Below are 14,308 nucleotides of genomic sequence, written 5' to 3'. Positions count from 1 at the left end.
ATGGGAGAACCAGGCCACTGGCCAACTTCTGGACAAGATCGGTGCCAGAAGTATGTCATTCGTTCAAATACCATCTTTTAATGGCTTGTACCTTTCACGCTTTCACCGGTTTTCCCTTGGATTGCTTCCTCTAGCTCTGAGATGGGCAACATAGCCAGAAGCAGTAATGCTGTGTAGTATAGAGAAGACTCAAAAGTGCCTGAGAGATGGGTCAGATAACAGCAGTAGCCATTTGATGTGCTTTCTGCTTTCTGCTTCCTTGCTTTCAGTGTGGAGCCATTAGCATTGACGTACAATACGACGGTAGAGTTACATCAGACCAAGGAGGCTTGTAGCTCGACTATGGTTTATGTAGGAATGGCATATGCCCTCAGTAGTGCTCCTATGCTGGATGTTAGCATTGAAGTTATTTCTGTAATTCTTACTAAGAGCTGCATCAGATCAGCGGGAGACGAGGGGCGGCGGCGGGAGGAGGGTGGAGCACTGCTAATGCTAATTTGCACCCAGTCACACGTGAAATGAGCTTGCGCTCTAACCCCCAACAGGGGGGGCGGCGGAGGAGCCTGCTACCCATGGTGCGACCGCATCCGAGGGAAGAAATGAAAAGAACTGCTGTGACAAGTCGGAGGCCCGTCGTGTTCATCTGGCTTTCCCCTCAGGCTCAGAGAGAGAGAGAGAGTTACAACTCTCTGTTACAACTCTTTTTCCCTCCGAATAAGGCTACACACTAGGTAAGGAATTACATACTACATGTCTCATGTGTGCGGCAGGTAGCCTAGCGGTTCAGTAACTGAAAGGTCGCTGGTTCAAATCCCTGAGCCGGCAAGGTGGAAAAATCTGCCGTTCTGCCCTTGAGCAAGGCAGTTCATCCCCAACAACTGCTCCCCGGGGACCGATTAAGGGGTTTGGTTAAATTGTGCTGACTAGGTATCCCCTTTCCCTTTCCATCGCCAGGCAACAGAGAACGAGTCGGGAGTGAATTTCACCGGTAACGAATCTCTAATCACCAGATGCTCCGGGCCTATCAAAATGCTGTTGGCCTCTTATAGAGAAAATTACTGTTACTCCTGTGCACCTGCATGTATGAGTCTGCCACATAGCTCTATTTCAGAAGCCTTGGCTAGGGTATTGAGGTGGAGCCTCCGAAGCAATGCACCTACTTTAGGCCTGACAAACTGCACCAAGATCAGCAGGGAGGAAGAGAATTAGTCGAATTGCTGTTTTTTACGCACGTCTGATCAGTGGGTACAAGCGATGAGGTGAGCAAACGTTTTCCTGTGCGAGATGCTAGGCACCTGATGCTGGCCCATGGCCAACCTTCCTGTGCCCGCCTGCCAGCACCTTCCCAGTGCCATGCTGTCCCTGCGGGCCCTGCTGTGACGCTTGTTGGTGCTAGGCTCAACACCTCCATCGTACATGAAAGCCACATCCTTGGCGCTTGTCCCAGTGCACACCATACCACTCAGTGCAGTGGTGCACTCCATCCAGCTAAAAGATGCGACAGAGATCGAAGGATTCCCCACAGAGGTTTTGGGAGCTAAACCTCCCTAATCCGCACAGGGTTGCAGGGTATGAAACAGTGAAATGTCACTCCTTTCTGGGGAATCTGTGGCTCAGGCTCCATCCAAACAGCAGCATCTCTATCTACAGGGGAGCACCTCATTTCTCTCCCAAGACTTTGTTTTCCCTCTTCCTTGCTCCTCTCTGTCAGCCACGGTGTTGATTTCACTCGCAGTGACACCGCAATCCCAAGCAGGGAGGATAATGGGTAAAGAGACTCAGCTGTCATCGTGTGCGCTCACAGGTATGTGACGACAAGCCAGCTGTTTGTTATTTCCACAACCGGTGGCCAACAGAGAAACCTTGTGCTTTACTGCTAATTATTGGCATATAGAGCCCACACACACACACTATATGCCCACACACGCTGCAATAAAAACACTTGGTGATATCTTGTGAAATCAGTCTCAAAAAGTGTTTTTAAAACAGCTGGCCGTATAAGGGGTTACTACAGTAATGTGTAAAGTAAAATTGATGTACCTCTAAGTGTAACTATGCCGGTTATCCACAGACAAACTGAAACCAGTGAAAGAGACGCAATATGAAGCAATATGGCACCAAACCCAAAGTGGACACAACCCATATCCTCTAGTCCCTTGTCTTTGACAAGGAGCCAGATGGAGAGAGGACAGTTGGTCTTTCCGATGCCTGTGGCATTACTCATTATCTTTTGATATGGGCCTGACAACAGGAGTTGGACATCCTCCAGTATGATGTATGGAGGACAAACGGGGCTCACCTGTACACTGGCCAAAGCGTTCCACTGTGATGTGCTTGTCCTGCCTACAGGCAATGGTCCTCAGCTGGCACTGGTCAGCGTAGGTCACCCCATCAGAGCCACACACCTGCTCGGGAAAAAGCGAGGACAAAAAGAAGCTAGGATCACAACTTGTTAACTTTCGCATTGCCTACTACCAACCACCGTCGATACTAAATGCGGAACTGAAGCTTGGTAGTTCCAGGTGCTGGGGTCCGGATTCTGTACAGGACTATTGACAGTATGAACTGATTGGTCATAGAGACGAGGACTGATTGGTCATGGAGAAGAGGATTGATTGGTCATAGAGAAGAGGACTGATTGGTCATGGAGAAGAGGCCTGATTGGTCACGGAGAAGAGGACTGATTGGTCATGGAGAAGAGGACTGATTGGTCATGGAGATGAGAATGTAGAGGCCCACCTTGGTCTTGTTCTTCTCGTCACAGTCGGGAGAGGGACATTCGCAGTGGGCTTGACCATTGACCTCGTCACACAACGCGCCAAACTTGCAGTCCAGCTCATCACATGAAGTTGGGGCATCGGCACCTGAGATGGGAATGAGGGGTTGAAATCAACTCATGGGGACAATAGATAGGCAGCTATGGCATCCCTGGCCGTTCACTCTAATTGGCTATTCCTGGTCCTAATCATGTTGCTCACATTAGCATGTGTGCTTGGCGCTCTTAACTGTCCTTTTATCCTAGTTGATAATTGTCATCATATTTGATATGCACAGCACTACTTCCACATATATAAACACGGGTAGGTTATGCAGATGAATGATCAGTTATGCTTTCCATACAGATTCTATTAATGATGTGTCTTTAATATAAAGTAAATATGTGGACTCTTTTCAAGCAATACTAAAATAAGGATTTGATCTCATTGTCTTGTTTTGGCTGGGCGTCTAATCAGCACTGATCTCCAGTACTTTCACCAAGGAACCTGTTAGAAGCGTTGACACATATCACCACTGGGTTGCATCAGCAGCAGCATCACCAGCAGCAGCAGGGGCTTGGGCCAAGAATCCTACCCATGAGCCCCTGAGGCGCCAAGTGTGGGCTCTCTGTGCTGACATAACAGCCGTGCGGAGCACCTCCTCTTGGATTGCATGTACCCGTTCTATTACCACGCCCCCCTTTTTTCATCTGCCGGTACGCCACAGAGCACCACTGCTGGGCTGGGACTATTGACTTCATTAAGCACTTGACTTCCTGTCGATAGCTGACTGTGGGTCTTAATGAGACAGTGCCAGGTCGGCTCAGCAGGCGCTCACCTTCCCTCTCCGCCAACTGGAGTTGTGTGTGTATTCATTGGGCAAAATTAGAATGGAAGAGGGCGAGGGAAACTACTGATAGTGGGCTAAAGTTAAGAATAAATTCTTATTTTACAATGACAAATGAATGGATAAATAGCCAAAATATAAGTGCTTAAATTTATATTTCCCATTCTGATTTGTTTTTCCTTCAGATAACACCATGAACAACGACAGCTATTTTACTGCAGTTGCTTCTACCGTTTGCTGCAAAAAAAAACGTGGCTTTGACAAGAAAACATTGAGTTCATAAATAGGCTGGTGCAAGGCCGCCCCCTGGACGAGAGGAGTGACAGGGACTAGACGAGAGCCGAGGGGTTGCCACGCTCGCCACGCTTCATTGATGGCGCGGCGAGTCAGCAGGTGGCACGTGTCAGTAAGCGGGGGCTCCACCTTACCTGTGTCGCAGCCGCTCATACCCATCTTGCTGCCGTCGGGGCACACGTTGCACTTCATGCCCTTCACTCCCGTCTTGCAGGAGCACAGGCCTGACATTTGCTCGCAGTCGTCCCTCACCGAGCCCACCGCGTCGCAGTTACACGCTGGAATACAGAGGGTGAGAAAGAGAGATAGAAAGAGAGAAAGGGAGATGTGATTAGGGAGAAGAAAGGGATGGAGAGATTGGGAAGCATAAAATACAGTGAATAAAACCCCATAAATTCATCATAATGAAAGACTACCCACCTAGTCTATCCCTAACTCTCTCCAAGATTCTCCATTATGCTTTTTAGTTCAGAAATACACACACACATTCTCTTTCAAACATATACACAAACACACACACACAAACAAACACACACACACACACACACACACACACATACAGGCCACCTCAGAAGTGACCCCTGGGTTGATGTAAATATCAGCGCTTCATTGTCGGGGGCTGGGGTCAGAGATAGTTCAGGCCGAGGCCAGCCAGACAACCCTGGGGCAAGATGGGAGAGGGTAGATGGGCCAACAAGATCACAGAGAGCCACCAGCCCGCAAGGGACAACATCAAAACCCATCATGTTCCTGGAATCAATCTTTTTCCTCCTGCTGAACTCTGCACTGATGTGTGTACTGTTTGCTTGTCCGTGAGTAAGCCTCAGGGGGCCAGTGTTGCAGTCAGGAAGCACGCTTTCCCATGTGCTCAGAGGGCACTTTTGGTACTTCAGTTTAGCTGAAGACAAGCCCAAAAGGGCAATTTTTATAGACGGCCCCATAGACCCCTTTCTGTGTTCACAAACATTGCCGCATGAGTGCATTTCACACTACTTTTGGATTATAATTGGATTTTAGGGCTCGTATGAATGTCCTGCTTAATATAATGTTTGTGTCATCATGGCAAATCAACTGCATTACACTTCAAAAACACTTCTACTTCAACCAGTAAAATGGCTCTTTGGCTAGCTTTTGCTACAGCCTATATTAATGAGAGTTAGCAATCTAGTGAACAACTAACTGCTGCATCCAAAATCATTATTTTGCAAAGATCACAACCAAATGCAATCTAAGTGTGTTCAAACAGGAATCAAAACATCATTGTAAGCATACGAGAACCCCAAAAAGTGATTTTGTTTAGAAGTTTAAAAAAATGTAAATGTATCTAAATGTTGAATGGGCACAGATGGCAATGTCTTTCTTACTGCCACCCAGAGTTGCGCGCATCTGTGCGTGACGTCAGTGTCGTGTCCTGGAAAAGGGTTTATAGAAAAGTCCCATGTTAAAATTCCTAAAAAGACACTTTAGTTATCACCTTTGTGCCAAAAATATCAATTGAATAATTCAAGTAATCGTCTTCGAGGCCAATTGTTTTTCCATCACTCACAGCCGAAGATATTAACATTTTATAGTCATCCAATATTTGTGATGTTTGTGGATGACGTGATGATGCCGTCGCTGCTCGTGCTGCTTCCAACGTGCACTGAGTTCTAGTGTGTAGCCGTTATCGGCTCTGTAAAGCAGATGGCAACCACCACGAAATGGTGTATGCGAACGTGAGTGGATTACATTGAAAACAATGGTCGGCCATCTTGGATGCTGTCTCCAGTTCATATATACCTCAGGTGTAAACCTCACAGGTAAGGCCACAGTGGAGACAGGTAGATAGTTCCTGCTGATGACTGAAAAGCTCTGAGGATCTCGTACTGTATTGCCAAATACTCTTTTCACAAGTAGTCACCATCAAAAAGGATTATGCGCACACACACACACACATACACACACACACATACGCACACACACACAAAGGAATCGATTCAATGTCTCCATATAGTATAAGCCATCAAGCAGATACTTTAACCCTAAGCGGCTTACAGTATTGCATGCATACATTTTCGTACTACCGGCCCCAGCGGGAAACCTATGAGTTGCAAGCGTCATGGTCTACTAACTCTGCTATACAAGACCATAACTCTTCTGTTTCCTACGTAAGGACAATTGATGAGAAGAAACGAGATGGAGAAAGAGACAAGACGAAGAGGGTCTCTTACGTGTGCAGCCGCTCAAGTTCTCTGTGACGATGCCGCGGAAGTTCCAGAAGCTTGGATCGCAGCGGTCGCACTTCTGTCCCCCGACGCCGGGCTTACAGGAGCACTGGCCGCTGCCCGGGTCACAAGTCCCCTTGTAGGAGCCGTACGGGTTACACTGGCATGTACCTGGGGGACACACCAATGACATGACTGATTGAATGACTGAATTAATTAGATCATTATGCACAGCTACAACATCAAAGCATCAGCAGACCGTGTCCAGGCTCACCTCTGATCCCTTGTATTATATCCATCACAATGGTATTAACTTATCGACCAGATGCTCACAATCAGCCTATCGTAGCACTTATATCATCTTATTTCCATTGAAACTAAACGTACGAAAGAAAGGTAATCTCAGTGCTATGATACTTCTAGGAAACCCCGCCCAGACCTAGACTTGAATCTGTGTCCATACCTTTAGATATCACTTTATATACAGGTTTTCCTTCTAAAGAATTGTATGCTAGGCTGATTGTCAGCATCTGGTCAATAAGTTAATACCATCATGATGGATATAATACAAGGGGTCAGAGGTGAGAGGTCGGATGCCACGTGAGGGGTCGGCACACTTACTGGGGCATCCGGCAAGTCCCACACCAAGGGCCGCCGTCTTGTTGTCACGGCAACAGCCATAGACTGACAGACTGCAGTGTTCCTGCGCTGGCAGCTTTGTCGGAGAGGTGGCCGAAATCGCTGATGAGGGGACGCAACGAACAAGAAAGGAGAAAAAAAAACTTTTCAGAGTGACAGAAGGCTCTTTTAAAAGGAATTAGAAGACACAATCTCTGAACAACATGCAACTTCTAGTGAACAATGAGTTTTGCCTGGCGGGCCAGGGGTGAAGAAGCTGGCATCTGGCTTCCAGATAACAATTTAATTTTCCCAGTCCTGACAATGGCTCAAAATCAGAGGGAGAATTATGCCATTACCTCCAGTGCAGTGAAAACAAACAATGGTGTTCCTAGTGGATTTGCAACAGCTGACATTTGCCTCTTCCTAGGAGGCCTATTCTCTTCATTTGTTCTCCTGTGAAATTGCAGAGCGCGACACAGCGTCGCTACAAGCTCGCACAAGCAGAAAAAAACGAGTCTGCAGCTGAATTTGATGGACTGGGCCAATCTGTGAGTGTATGTGTGTAGTTGTTTTGTCTGTGGGAGCGGCAGAATCCACCGCGACGACGTGACAGCTCGAAAACCGTATACAACATACCCCAAACAAATATCTCCCCCACAGAGCACTTGTGTATAAGTGAAACGAGAGAGGTATGGAAGGATAGAAGGAAAAGAGGGGGGGGGGGGGGGGGGGGGTGTTGATCAACGGCCAAGGCAATATATTATTGCTTAAACTCTCTTCAGGCCTTGGATCAAAATGGCCGCTAGTGGTAGAGTTGGGAGGAAGAACTCTCCCCCTCGCTCTCTCTTTCCTTCTTCCTCTCTTGTGTTCCTCATTTGGAGTTTGGAGGCTTCAGATACCGGCCCATAAATCACACTGTTACTGGTGTGGATATGAGCCGAAGCCTAATGGTGATGACTTGCTCTCTCTTTTTCCAGTGCTTTTCCACTCCAGCGATGAGCTTTGGACACAGTTCATTAACTTGCCACTTTTTCAGCGCTCCCGCTACTATCTGTTCTGAGCCTATTAGGACAAGAGAGAACTTTTCATTTCATATGTTCTTCAACCTATTGGTTTTCCCTCTACAGTGACCATTGTCTGGCACAATACAGCTCTCTCTGATGTGCGAGTATTACTCTGTCTCTCTATCTCAAGGTCTGCTGCTGCCTGGGCTATGTGCTGCGTGTAGCCTTTGTATTTCTACAAGGGGAGAGTTGAGTGCCCGTGCATGTAGCAACTGTATATAGCGCAGGATCTTTTTAGACGTCATGAAAACTGGGTCAGTGATTCCAGTTTTCTGATAGAAAAATGCAAAATAGGACAGCTTGAAAGTTCTTTGAGACAGCTGTCAAAGATCAAAGAACTCAGACAGGCATGATGAAACATTTTCCCAGAGACACAACGCGTGAGGTGTTTATAAACCACATAAGACAGTAAAAGAACAACAACACAAGGTCGTGTTGAATTCAAAACCCCCTTTGTCAAGTTAAAGAAGTCAGGAGCTCCCTTGAGTTTGAAGGCTTGGAGGTCAAACCGTGGTCAAAGACACGTTCCTCCATGCATAGCTAATGAAGAAAGGCCCAATGAGATTCCAATTGATCTGAGCTTTTTGGGAAAAGTAGAGGGCCCAGAGCTCGCGTACACCAATAGCACTTCACAAGAAAAAAGGGATTGATTCTCTGCGGATGGTGAAGAAGCGTGACAGAAAGCGCCCCAAAGTGGCCAGCTTAGGAAGGACGACTTTACAGGAATGTGAGTGTGAAACCGGGGCGGAGAGCTCTCTCTATCTCTCTCTCTTTCGTTTGCTCCCTTGCTCTTTTTAGGGCCGCAGGGAATCAAACAGGCTGCAGTGATCACACAGAATATCTTATCTGCCCTTTGCTTCTCTCTGGCCTACTACAGAGAGATGATGGTTTACACTGCCAAGGCAGGGACTTAGAATGTAGAGCAAGACGTAGAACAAGGCTTCCCTACTTTTGCCTAGCATCTGTGGTGGCAGTCCAGAGAGAATTTCCTCTGCAATCTACATAATGACAAAGCGAAAACAGGTTTTTTGAAATTTTTGCAAATGTATTAAAAACAAAAACAGAAATACCTTACTTATATAAGTTCAGACCCTTAGCTATGAGACTTGAAATTGAGCTCAGGTTCATCCTGTTTCCATTGATCATCCTTGAGATGTTTCTACAACTTGATTGGCGTCCACCTATGGTCAATTCAATTGATTGGACATGATTTGGAAAGGCACACACCTGTCTATATAAGTTCCCACAGTTGACAGTTCATGTCAGAGCAAAAATCAAGCCATAAGGTCGAATTAATTGTCCGTAGGGCTCAGAGACAGGATTATATCGAGGCACAGATTTGGGGAAGGTTACCAAAACATTTATGCAGCATATAAGATTCCCAAAAACACAGTGGCCTCCATCATTCTTAAATGGAAGAAGTTTGGAACCACCAAGACACTTCCTATAGTTGGCCGCCCGGCCAAACTGAGCAATTGGGGGAGAAGGGCCTTGGTCAGTGAGGTGACCAAGAACCCAATGGTCACTCTAACAGAGTTCCTCTGTGGAGATGGGAGAGCAGCACTCCACCAATCAGGCCTTTATAGTAGAGTGGACAGACGGAAGCCACTTCTCAGTATAAGGCACATGACAGCCCGCTTGGAGTTTGCCAAAAGGCACCTAAAGGACTATCAGACCATGAGAAACAAGATTCTCTGGTCTGATGAAACCAAGATTAAACTCTTTGGCCTGAAAGCCAAGCGTCACGTCTGGAGGAAACCTGGCACCATCCCAACGGTGAAGTATGGTGGTGGCAGCATCATGCTGTGGAGATGTTTTTCAGCGGCATGGACTTGGAGACTAGTCAGGATCAAGGCAAAGATGAACGGAGCAAAGTACAGAGAGATCGTTGATGAAAACCTGCTCCAGAGCGCTCAGGACCTTAGACTGGGGGCGAAGGTTAACCTTCCAAAAAGACAATGACCCTAAGCACACAGCCAAGACAGGAGTGGCTTTGGGACAAGTCTCTGAATGTGCTTGAGTGGCCCAGCCAGAGCCCGGATGTGAACCCGATCGAACATCTCTAGAGAGACCTGAAAATAGCTGTGCAGCAACGCTCCCCGTACAACCTGACAGAGCTTGATAGGATCTGCAGAGAAGATGAGAGAAACTCCACAAATACAGGTGTGACAAGCTTGTAACGTCATACCCAAGAAGACACAAGGCTGTAATCGCTGCCAAAGGTGCTTCAACAAAGTAAAGGATCTGAATACTTCCGTAAATACAATACTGTTAAATATTTCTAAATGAGCAAACATTTCTAAAAACCTGTTTTTGCTTTGTCATTATGGGGTATTGTGTGTAGATTGATGAGTAAAACAACAACAATTTAATCAATATTAGAATAAGGCTGTAACCTAACAGAATGTGGAAAAAGTCAAGGGGTCTAAATAGTTTCCGAAGGCACCTTATGTAGGTATCCAATCGGGGGAGGGAAGCTCTCGCTAGCCAGCTTTGGCGCTGTGTTCGATAGGCTACTGTACCAACCAAAGTGGTGTTCAGAAGAAACAACAGGATTTCTAGCCGTTGCTTTATGACAAAGTACTAAGCTGGGTGAATTAAGTAAGAGATGGGTTATTACTCTGGCTGATGTTAGATCAGTTATGGTGGGGTGTTCAGGCTGCTCACCAGTACAGGGTCCCTGATTCTGGATCAGCAGGTGCTCCTGCTTTTCACACCTAGCCTTCTTCATTTCACACTCGTTGCTGTAGGTCTTCCCATTTGAGCCACACACCTGAGGAGAATCATAGTCATACTCAAATGAATGCTGGAATGTATGAGCGTGTGATTTAATTTCAAAGTTACTCTAAGTACACCAATCCTTTTCAAACCATGTAACATTGCAAGTTCAATCTCAGTCTGAAAATGTTATTGCACAAACATTGACTTTGAATGTAAATGTCAGATGTCATGCATTCATTACCTAGGAATTACCTAGACTTGTGTGAAACTGAAAACCACCTCTATTGCAGTAAAAACCACACACAGGTTTGTGGTTGTTTGTGGAGGGCTAACTTATGGAGGATAAGGCTTACCGGGTTGCGAGGCACGCGATGGCAGTCGAAGTCACAGACACAGCGGTCGTCCTCTGCGTCCTCGTCCCACGATCCTCCAAACGTACGACACCTGTCCTGTTCGCAGCTCTCAATACCTGACCCCGATCCTCCTGAACCACACTCTGCAGAGATCACACACAGAGATCATTTTTTAAATTGTTATTATCGGCCCAGCACAGACACACATAAGAAAACTTCATATTTTGAAACACACATCTTTGTCGTCCCCCATAAAAATGAAATCCGAGTTCTTGGCAGAGTGTTTATATATTCAGAGTATGCCACCTTTAGGATATTAAAATGTCCTTCACGTTGACGCTGAGATAGAACCAAAGGCGCTGCTGGAAGTACAAGATAATGACCAACCATGGAGAGGACCAGAGATTGACAAAATAAATTAGGCACAACATTGCAGTGCCATCAGTGAGGCATCCTTTACATTTCAATTAAAGCTGAGGATAGTGGGAGGAGGGAAATATTACCCCTTGCATCCCTACGAGGGGGAATCAATGCGGGGGAATCAATGCGAGAGCCTGTTTCATTGACACAGATTTCCTGATAGGAGGAAGCCTCTAATTATACGGTGTTCCATAAAATCCAATTATCAATCCACTCCAGACTTCGGAAAAAAGGTAGTTCAGACACTTTTTGTACCTGCGACTGTGAAAGGTAAACTTTCGATTTATTTTAAAACGGTACACTTCACTGGATCAAAGAGGTTTTTGAAAATAGCTCTCCAGAGAGAGTTACAAGAGAGTTCAAAGGACAAACGACAAGCCATTATTATTTCCGAGGATCGGAGACTTATAAAGCTGACACATTGAAAAAACATTTTGGAATACAAACTACATAAAGATATACATACAGATAGAACTCACAAGATAATGGGGGGGAAAAGAATGAGATGGAAATAAGAGTGGACACATCCAGCTTGACTGCAATGATTTATTTAATATAAACTAAATGAGAAGGAGTTTGACCATGGAGAATGACAGGCCCCTTTTAATGTTCTGACAGTTCACTTGTTACACTTGCAAGACTCCTGGGGAGAGGAGAGAGAGGAAGAAGAAATGGGGGAGAGGGAGACAGAGAAGGAGAGAGACCAAAAGAGAGAGAGAGAGAGAGCAGGAGACAGAGAGGCAGTAGTCTACATGCGGACAGAGGAAAATGTTCAAGTATGGGAAAAAGTCATGTTCATTAGTATCAAATCTCTTTATCTTAAAAAGTACCCAGTTATGATGTAAATTCTCCCGATGATATTCTCCAGACCAGTTATAATGCAATCTTATACAACATTAATTTAAAAAAACAAATATATATATATATATATACATACAGTGGGGCAAAAAAGTATTTAGTCAGCCACCAATTGTGCAAGTTCTCCCACTTAAAAAGATGAGAGAGGCCTGTAATTTTCATCATAGGTACACTTCAACTATGACAGACAAAATTAGAAAAAAAAATCCAGAAATTCACATTGTAGGATTTTTTATGAATTTATTTGCAAATTATGGTGGAAAATAAGTATTTAGTCAATAACAAAAGTTTATCTCAATACTTTGTTATATACCCTTCACAAGGTTTTCACACACTGTTGCTGGTATTTTGGCCCATTCCTCCATGCAGATCTCCTCTAGAGCAGTGATGTTTTGGGGCTGTTGCTGGGCAACACGGACTTTCAACTCCCTCCAAAGATTTGGAGATCTGGAGACTGGCTAGGCCACTCTAGGACCTTGAAATGCTTCTTACGAAGCCACTCCTTAGTTGCCCGGGCGGTGTGTTTGGGATCATTGTCATGCTGAAAGCCCCAGCCACGTTTCATCTTCAATGCTCTTGCTGATGGAAGGAGGTTTTCACTCAAAATCTCACGATACATGGCCCCATTCATTCTTTCCTTTACACGGATCAGTCGTCCTGGTCCCTTTGCAGAAAAACAGCCCCAAAGCATGATGTTTCCACCCTCATGCTTCACAGTAGGTATGGTGTTCTTTGGATGCAACTCGGTGTTCTTTGGATGCAACTCAGCATTCTTTGTCCTCCAAACACGACGAGTTGAGTTTTTACCAAAAAGTTATATTTTGGTTTCATCTGACCATATGACATTCTCCCAATCTTCTTCTGGATCATCCAAATGCTCTCTAGCAAACTTCATACGGGCCTGGACATGTACTGGCTTAAGCAGGGGGACACGTCTGGCACTGCAGGATTTGAGTCCCTGGCGGCGTAGTGTGTTACTGATGGTAGGCTTTGTTACTTTGGTCCCAGCTCTCTGCAGGTCATTCACTAGGTCCCCCCGTGTGGTTCTGGGATTTTTGCTCACCGTTCTTGTGATCATTTTGACCCCACGGGGTGAGATCTTGCGTGGAGCCCCAGATTGAGGGAGATTATCAGTGGTCTTGTATGTCTTCCATTTCCTAATAATTGCTCCCACAGTTGATTTATTCAAACCAAGCTGCTTACCTATTGCAGATTCAGTCTTCTCAGCCTGGTGCAGGTCTACAATTTTGTTTCTGGTGTCCTTTGTCAGCTCTTTGGTCTTGGCCATAGTGTAGTTTGGAGTGTGACTGTTTGAGGTTGTGGACAGGTGTCTTTTATACTGATAACAAGTTCAAACAGGTGCCATTAATACAGGTAACGAGTGGAGGACAGAGGAGACTCTTAAACAAGAAGTTACAGGTCTGTGAGAGCCAGAAATCTTGCTTGTTTATAGGTGACCAAATACTTATTTTCCACCATAATTTGCAAATAAATTCATAAAAAATCCTACAATGTGATTTTCTGGATTTTTTTTCTCATTTTGTCTGTCATAGTTGAAGTGTACCTATGATGAAAATTACAGGCCACTCTCATCTTTTTAAGTGGGAGAACTTGCACAATCGGTGGCTGACTAAATACTTTTTTGCCCCACTGTATATATGTACTAGACTCAGTCCCATCTGTATTGACGGGCTGCTTTAGCAAGGCCCCCGCTGGCCCTAATGGGGAAATCGATGTTGTAGTCCTGGAAGTGCCACTTAGCATAACCCATCTTCTTAAGTGGATTATGGGGCAGGTCACACTGTAGCGGGGCGCTGCTGGGTCCAGAGGAGCAGCAGTCCGTCTCATTGCCCTGATATGGGTCATCACCAATGGGCTCTGACAGGCTCGAGGGGTCGATACAGTGGAAGGGCATTCACTTCATTAGGCCCACGCACATTGAACAATGGAGGAACTCCAGAGGCCGGGAGTATTAAGGAGAATACACATCAAACTCAAGACAAAGACTGTCTTCTTTTTTTTTTTACAATACTGTACACCAAGGGTTCCCAAACTTTTTCACTCAGGCATTAGGGAACATCCTGCGCCCCACTTTCGCGTGCCCGCCACATCTCTTTCTATGGGTACAAGCACTGTCCACAACACAAACTGCTCACACCCATCTTGTTGG

At 45.6% G+C, this 14,308-nt stretch overlaps 1 protein-coding gene across 11 annotated transcripts in view; it reads right to left on the bottom strand.

Annotated features, from left to right (window-relative positions):
• LOC109907909 (agrin) overlaps positions 1-14,308 on the bottom strand; it is a 271,660-nt gene that overhangs the window by 41,714 nt on the left and 215,638 nt on the right. For all 11 annotated transcript variants that reach the window (XM_031794088.1, XM_031794091.1, XM_031794082.1 and 8 more), the window contains 7 exons: positions 10,861-11,003; positions 10,454-10,559; positions 6,723-6,842; positions 6,108-6,272; positions 4,032-4,175; positions 2,740-2,864; positions 2,300-2,405 (listed from right to left, as the gene is read on the bottom strand). In XM_031794088.1, coding sequence (XP_031649948.1) covers positions 2,300-2,405; positions 2,740-2,864; positions 4,032-4,175; positions 6,108-6,272; positions 6,723-6,842; positions 10,454-10,559; positions 10,861-11,003 — 909 coding nt within the window. The remainder of the gene's footprint in view (positions 1-2,299; positions 2,406-2,739; positions 2,865-4,031; positions 4,176-6,107; positions 6,273-6,722; positions 6,843-10,453; positions 10,560-10,860; positions 11,004-14,308) is intronic.

This window comes from Oncorhynchus kisutch, linkage group LG17, assembly GCF_002021735.2.
Source record: "Oncorhynchus kisutch isolate 150728-3 linkage group LG17, Okis_V2, whole genome shotgun sequence".
In the NCBI taxonomy this organism is placed as follows: domain Eukaryota; kingdom Metazoa; phylum Chordata; class Actinopteri; order Salmoniformes; family Salmonidae; genus Oncorhynchus; species Oncorhynchus kisutch.
The sequence above is the reverse complement of the archived record's forward strand: the minus strand, read 5'-3'. Positions and strand labels throughout refer to the sequence as shown.